This window comes from Neoarius graeffei, chromosome 5 (assembly GCF_027579695.1).
Source record: "Neoarius graeffei isolate fNeoGra1 chromosome 5, fNeoGra1.pri, whole genome shotgun sequence".
Taxonomy (NCBI): Eukaryota; Metazoa; Chordata; class Actinopteri; order Siluriformes; family Ariidae; genus Neoarius; species Neoarius graeffei.
Window position 1 is genome coordinate 105,692,660 of NC_083573.1, and position 13,413 is coordinate 105,706,072.

The 13,413-nt window shown below is 41.1% G+C and overlaps 1 protein-coding gene across 1 annotated transcript in view; it reads left to right on the forward strand.

The window, feature by feature from the left end:
- col11a1a (collagen, type XI, alpha 1a) overlaps positions 1-13,413 on the forward strand; it is a 256,824-nt gene that overhangs the window by 52,912 nt on the left and 190,499 nt on the right. Inside the window, exons 5-7 of the mRNA XM_060922694.1 lie at positions 3,156-3,281; positions 12,324-12,413; positions 13,168-13,272. Coding sequence (XP_060778677.1) covers positions 3,156-3,281; positions 12,324-12,413; positions 13,168-13,272 — 321 coding nt within the window. The remainder of the gene's footprint in view (positions 1-3,155; positions 3,282-12,323; positions 12,414-13,167; positions 13,273-13,413) is intronic.

The window sequence follows — 13,413 nt, forward strand, 5'->3', positions numbered from 1 at the left end:
AACACTACATTTTGCCGCCTATGTAGTCCCCTATTTATACAAATAGGAGTCATTCAGGATTCAGCCATGTTTTTGCTCGCCGTTAGCAAATTACAGGTTTTTAGCTTTCTCCTGAAATGTTTTCTTTTATTTCTTCTTCCTCAGGGTAGTAAAACTCGCTTTCGCTGTGAACACTGTCGTTATCGCTATCCATGCTGTAAAATTAATGCTATTCTCCTGAGAAATGCAAAAATAAACGTTGACAAAAAATGCTACTATGTTTGCTGTTGTCCGTACCATAGGATACGGACCCTCTCGCCCGCCAATCAGAGCGCAGGATTTGGACCGCAAAAAAATTATATAACTTATGAATCCTCACATAAATCCTGTCAGGTTAGTGAATGTTAGGTAGCTAGTGTTATACAGTTAGGTCCATATATATTTGGACACTGACACAAATGTTGTTTTTTTACCTGTTTACTGAAACATATTCAAGTTATAGTTATATAATAGACATGGACATAAAGTCCAGATCTTTCAGCTTTCATTTGAGGGTATCCACATTAAAATTGGACGAAGGGTTTAGGAGTTTCAGCTCCTCAACATGTGCCACCCTGTTTTTAAAGGGACCAAAAGTAATTGGACAATTGACTCAAAGGCTATTTCATGGGCAGGTGCGGGCAATTCCTTCGTTATGTCATTCTCAATTAAGCAGATAAAAGGCCTGGAGTTGATTTGAGGTGTGGTGCTTGCATTTGGAAGATTTTGCTGTGAAGAAAACATGCGGTCAAAGGAGCTCTCCATGCAGGTGAAACAAGCCATCCTTAAGCTGCGAAAACAGAAAAAACCCATCCGAGAAATTGCTACAATATTAGGAGTGGCAAAATCTACAGTTTGGTACATCCTGAGAAAGAAAGAAAGCACTGGTGAACTCATCAGTGCAAAAAGACCTGGACGCCCACAGAAGACAACAGTAGTGGATGATCGCAGAATAATTTCCATGGTGAAGAGAAACCCCTTCACAACAGCCAACCAAGTGAACAACACTCTCCAGGAGGTAGGCGTATCAATATCCAAATCTACCATAAAGAGAAGACTGTATGAAAGTAAATACAGAAGGTTCACTGCACGGTGCGAGCCACTCATAAGCCTCAAGAATAAAAAGGCTAGATTGGACTTTGCTAAAAAACATCTAAAAAAGCCAGCACAGTTCTGGAAGAACATTCTTTGGACAGGTGAAACCAAGATCAACCTCTACCAGAATGATGGAAAGAAAAAAGTATGGCAAAGGCGTGGTACAGCTCCTGATCCAAAGCATACCACATCATCTGTAAAACACGGCGGAGGCAGTGTGATGGCTTGGGCATGCATGGCTGCCAGTGGCACTGGGCCACTAGTGTTTATTGATGATGTGACACAGGACAGAAGCAGCCGGATGAATTCTGAGGTATTCAGAGACATACTGTGTGCTCAAATCCAGCCAAACTGATTGGTCAGTGTTTCATAATACAGATGGACAATGACCCAAAACATAAAGCCAAAGCAACCCAGGAGTTTATTAAAGCAAAGAAGTGGAATATTCTTGAATGGCCAAGTCAGTCACCTGAGCTCAACCCAATTGAGCATGCATTTCACTTGTTAAAGACTAAACTTCAGACAGAAAGGCCCACAAACAAACAGCAACTGAAAACCGCTGCAGTAAAGGCCTGGCAGAGCATTAAAAAGGAGGAAACACAGCGTCTGGTGATGTCCATGAGTTCAAGACTTCAGGCAGTCATTGCCAACAAAGGATTTTCAACCAAGTTTAGAAATGAACATATTATTTAATTTGTCCAGTTACTTTTGAGCCCCTGAAATGAAGGGATTGTGTTTAAAAAATGCTTTAGTTCCTCACATTTTTATGCAATCATTTTGTTCAACCCACTGAATTAAAGCTGAAAGTCTGAACTTCAACTGCATCTGAATTGTTTTGTTCAAAATCCATTGTGGTAATGTACAGAACCAAAATTAGAAAAACGTTGCCTCTGTCCAAATATTTATGGACCTAACTGTAAGTGCATATTACGAATATTTAGGAACATAATTAGGAATCCTCTCAGAAATCCTGTCAGGCTAGCCCATGTTAGCCAAGTGAAATGAGCGTTGAAACATTTATCAAGGCCCTTTCAGAAATTCCGTACAGTTAGCTAGTATTGACTGTCCAACTAGTGTTATTTGGTTTGCAAATATTTATAAATTTGACTGAGGAATGTGCATATAAATCCTGTCAGGTTAGCTATTGCTAGTTAGCTATAGGCCTTTCATTGTTAGCAGTGAAAATGAAAAACAATGTATTATGAATCTTCATATAAATCTTGTCAGGTTAGTTAATGTTAGCTAGCTAGTGTTATAAGTGCAGATTATTAATATTTAGGAATATTATTTAGGAATCCTCTCAGAAATCCTGTCAGGTTAATTTATTTTATCTGGGTAGCTAACATTAGCAGGAAAAATTAAGATAATTTGTGAATGGATTCATAAATCCTGTCAGGTTCATTGAATTTAGTTAGTTAGCTAATGTTAGCAGTGCAATTTGTAACCATTTATGACGGTGATTCACGTCATAAATCCTGTTAGCTCGCCGTAGTTATCCAACTAGCTAGTTTTATGAGTGCAGATTCGAAACATTTGTTCATGTAACTTTGGAATTTCTCTTGGAAATCTTCATGTTAGCGAGCTAGCATTATAAATGCAGATTATAAGCGTGTATGAATATAATTTAGGAATGGATTTGTAAATCCTGTCAGTTTAGCCAGCGTTAGCAGGCTAGCTAATAAAATCTGCCGAAATGTTTCTGCACACGAATGTGAATGTGCCATGGACTTTGTGTGTGTGTGTGTGATACATGGTTATCAGCAGACTGTTGCAGTTGTTCCTCTGTCCTGACGGGACATGTTTAATTTCAGCCCCTATAAACCGTAGAGCAGTCATTAACTGCGTCTCTTTTTCCGTGTGCGTCTGACAGAAATGTGTAATACAGCTCAAACGTATGCTTATCACATGTGATTTATGGCGTTGAGACTATCATCTTGTCATTGCCGTATCTTTATAGGATTCCTTTCGATGACAGAGTTTATCTCGCATGTTATTAAATGAACAGAATTAAACATCTGTTTCTCTGTCTCTGTCTCTCACAGGGTGATATCCAGCAGCTGCTGATTGTCGCTGACCCCAAAGCGGCGTATGATTACTGTGAACACTACATGCCCGACTGTGACATGCCTCTTAAGGACACACTGCAAGCTCAGGAACCGGAAGAAGAGGTTAGTATCAACATAACGACCTTCAGGAACCTGGACGAATGAAAGATCACAAATAAAATGAGCAGTGTTACCTTACAGGGTGCACGAATGTATGGATATTTTCATTGTGATAAGAAAATCATAAATTATTATATTTTTAAGGTAGAAATATTGCTTTCGCTGATGGTTACTTTGTTAAAAATTGACCTTGTCTGAAAACGCTTGTAGAGTGACACTAGGATATGGATCTGTCTCAGAAACTGGGTACCGGGGGCGTTGTGGCTCAGGTAGATAAGGTGCCATACCATAAATCCGGGGACCCGGGTTCGATTCCGGCCTGAGGTCATTTCCCGATCCCTCCCTGTCTCTCTCTTCCGCTCATTTCCTGTCTCTACACTGTCCTATCCAATAAAGGTGAAAAAAGCCCCCAAAAAATCTTTAAGAAACTGGGTACTGTGGGGGAACCCCACTAAATATACTCACAGTCAATAAACTACACGGTTTTGAATGGTGATCTCATCTCATTATCTCTAGCCGCTTTATCCTGTTCTACAGGGTCGCAGGCAAGCTGGAGCCTATCCCAGCTGACTACGGGCGAAAGGCGGGGTACACCCTGGACAAGTCGCCAGGTCATCACAGGGCTGACACATAGACAACCATTCACACCTACAGTCAATTTAGAGTCACCAGTTAACCTAACCTGCATGTCTTTGGACTGTGGGGGAAACCGGAGCACCCGGAGGAAACCCACGCGGACACGGGGAGAACATGCAAACTCCGCACAGAAAGGCCCTCACCGGCCACGGGGCTCAAACCCGACCTTCTTGCTGTGAGGCGACAGCGCTAACCACTACACCACCGTGCCACCCGATGAAAGAAATAATACAGATAAAACTAAATCTTTGATGTGAATACTCGATTCAGAATTTGGCAAAAATTCTGCAAATTTGTGGAAAAATGGCGGCTTGATCTGGGACATGATAAATGGTTGACTGCATCGCATTCCCTTAAAAAGGTTGTAGTCCACTGAAAAGTCTACAGTTATCACTAATCATATTTTAAGTTGTAACTTTAGACACCTAAGGATTGGTGCGCTCACAGAATAATCATAACCGCAATAAAACATCATGCAAAATATTTGATCATTGTTGTAACTCCGTTTTCCGCAAACCCAAAACCAATACGATCGTGTGTTTTGATCCAAATGGAAAGCCTCAGGGTCAAGGTCACGACCTCACCAAAAGGAGTAACTTAAAATCACTACGCCGTATAAAAATTTAGTTATAAATCTGCAATTTTGTTTTTTAAAACGAAAGCTGAAAGTTAGGTATAGAATATGTTTCTTACAGAATATGTTACGATGGTAGCCGGTCTTGTATGCATTTCTGAGCTATAAAATGAGTCGTGCTCTATTTTTTTACCGTAGCGTGTTATTTGTGTGCGGGGAAGGACACACATTAACAATTTGCATGTGTAGAATGGAATTTTCCACTCCAACAGTTAGAAGTTGATCGTGCTTCCATTTGCAGTCTTTCTGTTACGCGGGTGATCTGTTCGGACGTTATCACTGAAAAGGTGAGTTTTGACAGTTTTATTTTGTTTTAGTCTTGCAGTATAAGGCAATAGACTGTTTCTTTTTCATCTTACTTTCATATTTCGTGGTGTTTGCGTATTTTTGGCCAATATTTTGCAACCACGGTCAATTTAGATCGAACTTTTGATAGAATCTACAGCCAGTCATTTTGCCCCGCCCCCGCCTCGCACGCCGCAGCAGAGACCCGCGCGACCTTCAGCCGGTACAGTCGCTGTTCTTTTACCGCCGCCGTTATTCTCATCTTTCCGGTGTGTTCTTGATTTTTCCATTGTGTCCTATTTCGCCATATCAAATCCCCAAAATGTATCGTATTATTCATATTTAAGTGAATAATCAATTCAGTCATCATAACTTGGCATTTTTAACCCAAGCAATCAAAAAGAGGAAATTTATTCAATATTTTCACTCATCTGTGAAGGAGGGGCTTTAATTCTTCATGATGGAGTTATTTTATATGGAAATCAATTTTACAAAAGCATTTGAATTGTAATCAAAAAAATGTTCCACGGTGGAGGCCAGATAAAGCAAGATGCTATCTTTATTCTTATTAAACATGACAAAAGAAACATTGAGTGTTAGGTAAATGCAAAAAAAAAAAAAAAGTAAAATGAGAAAATTAATTTTTTGACCATAATGTCCCAAATGAGAGACCAGTTTCTGAGACGGACCCATATTTCTTTTTTTAATGATATAATTAGGCCAGTTATAATTATGCTTAGACAACAGTTACAGTAACATTCTAACTGGCTGACAGGTATGTGTTAAACATTCAGTCACTGGTGTAAATCAACACTGGGTAACCATGACAACAATCATAAAGTAGCTGGTGTATAAGCAAGATAACATGGCACTGTCAGGAAACTCCATCTTGTCTGAGTCTTCCTGGTATTAGGATGCTTTAGGAGTGTTATTTTGCTTACATCACAGATACGTTGCATGCTTGCCAACTCTACCGATTCACGCGGTCGTCTACAGATTTTGACAGGGGAATACCGCCTACTGCTTTTAGTTCTGAAAACTACTACACTACAAAACAAGAGTCATCAGGAGATGACGTATCCCGGCCCCCACATGAAACCCCACTCCAAATTTTTCTAAGTTGAATTGGTTGCCATGGAAATACAGAAACAAAAAATCACAGAAATCCCAAAATGTCAAAAGGCACAACTCTTCTAAGCACTTAGCACAACTGTCAGGTTTCGTGAAAAAAATTCCTAATAGTTTTTGAGTTATGCTCCGGAAACTAAAATGTTTACAGACAGATAGACAGACGGACAGAGCGATAGCTATATCCCCCCACATTATATGCCGGGGGGATAATAATCAGTGAACACTGTTGGATTCGCTCTTCTGATCTCGCTTCAGCTGTTTCAGCACACGAGATACAAGTCTACAGCGTCAAATAGCCATATTAAGTGAAGCTGAGAGCCAATGGAATGGCGCAATAATGATGTTGAATCTAAAATGGATCGCTGTATTATATCGCACCATTCCATTGGCTCTTGTTATGGTTCTAGCCAATCAGCAATGAGGTCATTTGTTACAACAAGTCGCACCAGCATTTGTAAAAACCAAACATGCTTTGGTGATCGCGAACAATGAAAACTCCGAAGGAAAAAAAGATTCGCTATGACAAGTTCAAGGCGATTTGGTTCAATGTTGTCAGATCATCCAGCATCGAGGTGAGGTGAGAAGCAGCACTTTCTGAAGTATGTCAGTCTGATTTCTTAATCTGGGGTGGGTTTCCCAAAAGCCTCTTAACGCTAAGAGCATCTTAACTAGGAGAGAGAGTGTTCATTGTGATGCTCACTCTACCATTTAATGATGATCTTTGTGCTACGATGCTTTGGGGAAACTCACCCCTGTTTTCTTCAAATATGGCACTCAGAATGCAGGAGAATGCACCGTTTTACATCTTTTTTTTTTTTTTCAAAAATTTTTTTTGGGCGGGAATGCCTCCGGACCCCCATAGAAGGGCGCGACTGTGTCTCACAAGGTGATCTACTGTTTTTCATTCTCTGGGGGTTGGCAAGTATGACTTTGATTGCTGTTATGGTTACTCAGGAATGGGGCATCCTTTTAAACCCGTGCTTAAAGCTACGGTCACACTACAGCTCACGATGCTTTGCGATGGATTATCAATGAAAACGAGGCGATGCAAGGTGATATACAGGCGAGCTAAAAGTTGTGGTCACATAGCAGGCGAACACTTGACTGTCACGCCTTCGCACGCTCGAGCAGCCGTGCTCCGTTGTGTGCGCTCTTGAGACCCAGCCATTATGGGAAACACCTGATGCTGATTTTACCGCAATCAGTACGCGCATATAAGGACACTGTTTTCACAGAGATTTTGCAAAGTATTATCACTGCCACATTTGTTTCTAGCCATGTTTATGACTCTGGTTAAATACTCTGCTTTATGATTGTGCTTTTGTGTGTGTGTGTGTTTTGTTACTCTGACCTTGCCTCACGTTTTGTTTTTGTAAATATCCCGCCTGCTAATAAACGCTCTTCCTGCACTTAGATCCATCTACCGCTGCATACATGACAGAATAGTTCACAAAGTCTTTATGAAAACAGCATTTGCTGATTGTGCTCAAATCAGCATCCGGTGTTTCCCATAATGACTGGGTCCCAAGCAGGCACACAACATGCTCCAAAGGATCCCTGAATGTAAATGCACTTTTTAAGCCTCAGTGAAGGTTAGGCTTTGCCGAACCGGTGTGTTGATGAGGCTCCTGCGAGCATTGGGGACATGGATTCGAGACAAATACATCTCAAGAGGCTTGATGAATGTTCCCTGAGCTTCGGGAAGTATTCCCAAACCCACTTGCAAGTATTCGCTGCTTAGTTTGCAGACGGAAAGGTCACCACCAAATTTCAGTGTATGCATTAAAAATTTTGTGACATTTTTGGCCACTCACAAGGCAGAGATGCACCAAAAAAGAACTTGTGAAGCTTGGAGAACATTCGCTGTGCGTCGCACAATTGGTGGCGATGCTACCAATTTTTCATCGGCAAACCCATTGCGAGCTGCAGTCTGACCAGGGCCTAAAGTTTGCAATGCATACCTGTTGACCAGTCAATGTATATATTTATTTTTTTCGCGGTCCAAATCCTGCGTTCTGATTGGCTGGTGAGCGGGTCCGTATCCTACAGTACGGACCCCAGTTATGGACCTCTGGCGACTCGCTCGTTCACAACAACAACTAACATAGTAGCATTTTTTGTCAACATTTATCTTTTTTTTTATAAGATATATTTATAAGATTATCAAAAATCTTATAAATTTTTGCCAGCATTACTCAGGAGAATAGCATTAATTTTACATCATGGATAGCGATAACGACAATCTTCACAGCGAAAGTGAGTTTTACTACCCTGAGGAAGAAGAAATAAAAGAAAACATTTCAGGAGAAAGACGAAAACCTCTAACTTGCTAATGCCGAGCAAAAACATGGCTGAATCCTGAATGACTCTTATTTGTATAAATAGGGGACTACATAGGCGGCAAAATGTAATTTTTTTCCTGCCATGGAAGTGCACTTGTATACCGAGGAGGAAGCCATTTGCATGACAGCCGTGAATGAGGATTCAAAGTGGCGGCTCGGCTCGGTTTTCCCTTTCGGGCGCTCTCGTTTTCTGTTAGAATTTGGTAAAGAAAAAAATAAATATATTATTTACCAGCTTAAGGTTGGGCCGTATGGTGAAATACCGTGACCTCGGCGTTGAATACTGACCTCGGCCCAGAGGGCCTCGCTCAGTACTTTCAAGACCTCGGTCACGGTATTTCACGATATGGACCTCCCAGCTGGTAAAGCTGTCGTATAAGCATTGATAAAGATATTATCAAAAAAGCCATATCCAGGTGCTGTATATCATCATACTATAAGGTTTTTAAAACAAGGTCACTTTTTAAAGGGGTAACACTGAGCTGACAATGTTCTAGCAGCTTTATATGACACTTTATAAAGTGTTTTACTTGAAATTACAAACTTTACATAAGGTACCAAACCTATAGTACAATGATTTGTACAATTATTATATTGTGTGGTGTGTTTTTTTTTTTAATCACTGTATAGTTTGTGCCACTATTTCATTTAAGAACTGCAGGTTTACAAATTGCTCCTAAAGAGGCTTCAGTTAAGAATGAGGCTACTGCTTACCGTAAGAATGAACACTTCTCCTGCCTGGTCATGTAGAGTCATGTTCTTGTAAGGTTCATGTGTTTTGTTTCCCCTTTGGATGATGTACTGCATAATGTTCTGGAACGCAATGAGGGAGCTCCTCTGTTGATGAAGTGCTGGACATATTCTGGCAGCAAGCTCATGAGTGTTTCTCATGGTTGTATTCTGCGAGCGCATTCTGCAGATTGTCAGCTATATTGATATCTTGGAAGGAAGTTTCAGCACGTGCCATATAAACGCAGCCAACACCAGCTGCAATTGCAGTGTTTTATCGTGCTGAGTATGAAAAAGACAGTCCGTTTAGTCATACGTTTCCACACTGTTCAAGGTTTATTACACCGAGTACTTCCGTCTGTAGGGTTGTAAGAATTTAGATTGAACGCTTATTCATAATGCTGATATTCAATCAGTTTTTGGGTTGTAATATTTGAACAGCGTGTGCAGTGAGAGCGATGTCCGATCATGACAGCACCAGAACCACATGCAAGTTTTAAACTGTCAGCAGATGATACTGATTTGATTTCTGATTCTGATGCTGAAGCAGGAATAAGCATCATCCATTCATCCTTACTGGACAGCAAGTATCTTCTTCTTTCGGCTGCTCCTGTTAGGGGTTGCCACAGCAGATCATCCAATTTTATGATCCACATATTTGATTTGGCACAGTGGTATAGTGGTTAGCACTGTCACATCACAGCAAGAAGGTTCTGGGTTTGAGCGTTGGGGGCCTTTCTGTGTGGAGTTTGCATGTTCTTCCCATGTCTGCCCAGTTTCCTCTGGGTGCTCCGGTTTCCCCTACAGTCCAAAGGCATGTGATTAGGCTAATTGGTGGCTCTAAATTGACCACAAATGTGAGTGTGAATTGTTTTGTTGTGTGTCTCTATGTATCAGCCCTGCAATGATTTGGTGACTTGTCCAGGGTGTACCCCGCCTCTCGCCCATAGTCAGCTGGGATAGGCTCCAGCTTGCCCGCGACCCTGCACAGGATAAGCGGTTAAGGATAATGGATAGATGGATATTTGATTTGGCATAGGTTTTACACCACTGGCATTAAGCGTACACTAGCTTGTGCAACCCCGTTGGCTGGGTATTCTACCTAATCTGCAGGTCTTTGAACTGTGGGAGGAAACCGGAGCACCCAGAGGAAACCCATTAAGGGGAGAATATGCAAACTCCAATACAGAAAGGCCCCCTTGGCTGTAAACCTTCTTTCTGTGAGGCGACATTGCTAACCACTGCACCACCGTGCCACCAGTGGACAGCTAGTATGAGATGTTTAATTATATTGATTGGTTTATCTGGGCCTGATTCAACCTGATCCAGCCTTGGTGTATTTATCAGAGACTGATTTAGTCTTTACTAATCCTCTTGCTGATCTTGGGAAGGTCTTGGCTAGGTCTTGCTTGACAGGGTTTTGTTGAGTTGGATAGATCTTTTAGATGAACTAAGACCTTACTGGGCATAGCTGGATCTGGCTGTCCTTGGGTAGACCAAATCATATTTTGCTTGGCCCTTGCTAAGATTTGGTAGGCCTGGCCAGTGAGTAGGTCTGGCAGGTTTTGAGCTTGGTTGTGCCTGGCTAGGCCTTGCTGGGATTAGCTGAGTTGGTGAGGTCTTGGGATCTGCTGGGTTTGGCCAGGTCTGGTTAGACTTAGAAAATTTTTTGCCAATTTTGTGGGGACCGTGTAATCTTGACCATGACTTATTGGTCTTGGTTGGATTTGGCTGGTCTCTGGTACACTTGGATCATGTTTATGCCATGCTGGTTTTGGATCTTCTTCGGGCTTTGCTGAGTTTTTCTAGTCCTAGGTCTTGCTGGTTATTGGCTTGGTTGTGCCGGGCTAGCATAGGCTCGGCCTTACTTGGCTTGACTGGACTAGGCAGTCTTGGCTAGGTCTTGCTGGATTTGGTTGGACCAATCTAGTCTTTGCTAGCCGTTGCTGGACTCTTTTAGGTCTAGAAAATATTTGCTAAGCCTTGCTAGGCCTTTTTTTTTTTTTTTTAAACATGGTTGCTATGACCTAGATGAATCCAGACAGTGCAAACAAGACAGTTTTAACAGCAGGGAAGCAGGTTTATGAACCACTGCAAGCTGAAAGGGAGCTAAAGTGCACTCATGCATGATGGATTAAGAACATTATGGGAACAGAGGCTCTAAGTTGGGTTCATCTGTCCCATCACTGCTGTTTCTCCAACTTCCTGTTCTGGAATAGAAGAGTGACAATGGGTCAGAACTAATAAACACAACTCTCATCTAACAGCTTTGTTTTTTTGGATAGTGGACCGGACTGTCTGCCCTTTTGAAGCATAGTGCATATGTTCAACCCCTCGTTCATTCATGATTATAGATCATAATGAATGAACGCGTATTTTATGTAAATCCTGTATGCTTTTTTGCTGACCTACACATTTAATACAAACTATGATAGACTCTCTTTTTACACTGTACACATATCCACACTGCAGAAAATACATTTCTCTTAACAAATTAAAGCCATATGTTCAGTATACAGTACGAGTCCCTGCGATCTCATTCCTTTTGGAAGTGAGATTCACACACCAAGCTTTTTCTCCTTCCTTTTTTTCCATTCTCTTCCTTTTTTTTTTTAAATAAAGCTTTAAACAGCCACCTGTGCGCTTTTCTACTTTAATTAAAATACCATCAGTCTAATCAGCTGGATCTCTCTCTCTCTCTCTCTCTCTCTCTCTCTCTCAGAATCAGGTGACAAATGCTGCAAAAGTAAAAAGTTTTATAATGTGTGTTGTTGTTGTTGCTGTTGTTTCAGTAGAAGTGGGTGATAAGGCAAACAAATTTAAATCCTGATTTTCCAAGGCCTTTCTATGATACGCAATATGTATCATGATATTTGTTGTCAATATTACATAAGTGTTGTAATTAAAAAAAAATGTTTGGCAATACCTGTATTATATTTGCATTTTTTAATATGTAAAAAGGTAGCATTGTTATTTATAATCAATCAATCAACCAATCATATCGCCCAGCTCTACTTTGAAACGGAAGTTCTTGAGAAAGCATCATCTCATCGTGTGGAAGTAAAATGTTCATGATTAAATGAAACATGATACTCCTGGACCACAGATTGATTCAGATCATGCTTTCAAAAATAACGACTGAACATTCGTTTCACAGAACAGTGAAACGTCTATGCTAACAATCCTACTGGGCTTGTTAATTTTTTTTTTTAAAGTGTTATATTTAAGTTATCATATTTGATGCTCCCTACTAACCTTTCTCTGACCTCATTTCCTCCTTCTGTCCAGTACACAACTGCAATAGATTATGGAGACACGTATGATTACTATGATGCACCGATTCCCACCGGCACGCCAAACGAATTTTCTGAGTCTCAGGTAAAAAGAAAAAAAAAACAAAACAAAAAGCAAGAATTCCAAGTGGTGCATGCCTGCGATTGTCAGTGTGGTGTCTGGTTGTCATGTGACTTCCCTTGTCTGCGTTTTGAGTGTTGTTTATTGATATCTTCACGTTTTTCAGACTACTGTCCATTCCATGTCCACCTGAGGGAACAAACATCTCTCTCTCTCTCTCTCTCTCTCTCTCTCGCTCTACATGCGAGCTTCTGACTTTTGTTCTTGTGTCATGTCTTGCTTGCTTGACCCTGATGTTTTGATGTGTTGTGTATTTTGTCCCTGTGTCACCATCACCCCTCCATCACCCTCCCTCCAGCGAGTGAAGCGTAATGTCTCCAAGTCCAAGAGGACCACAAAGTCCACTAAGTCCAAACCCAAGCCTACGTATAAGCACCTGGCCACAATAAAGAAATCATCTAAAAATTTAGCCCCTAAGAAGACGAGATTTGGTTTCCAGGCAACAGCACCAGCGAGGAGGCCCGGTACAAGGGTAAAAGACAAAAAAAAAAAAAAATGTAGTCCGACTACAGTGGCATGGCATGGAGATCTCTCCTCTCCTCTCCTCCCTTCTCCATCTCTTTAGTACCGAGGGAGATCTCTGATGCCCATCCTCTAATCTGAGCAGAAAGGCAGGCAGTTCTAGAGGCCTGTCGATCAGCCTGTAGTGTGCACGTCTGTTAATCCTTTCTTTCTCATTCTTCCTTCTCCTTCTCTTTCACTCTGACGTCCGCTTCAGCTAAACAACTTAGACGGCGAGTACTTTACTGAAACTGAACTTGACTACGGGACTGTAGATGCTTCTCAGGCTAAGTCTCCTGATGCCACTCCTGGATACAATGAGGTAAATATTTAACTTTTTTTCTCAATTTTTTTTTAATGACACAGGCTTTAGGACGGGTCTAAAGCCTAGGAACTGGAAAATTAAACTGGTATGAAATTGCAAAGACAAATTCATACAACGCAGAGACAATCCATTATGGTT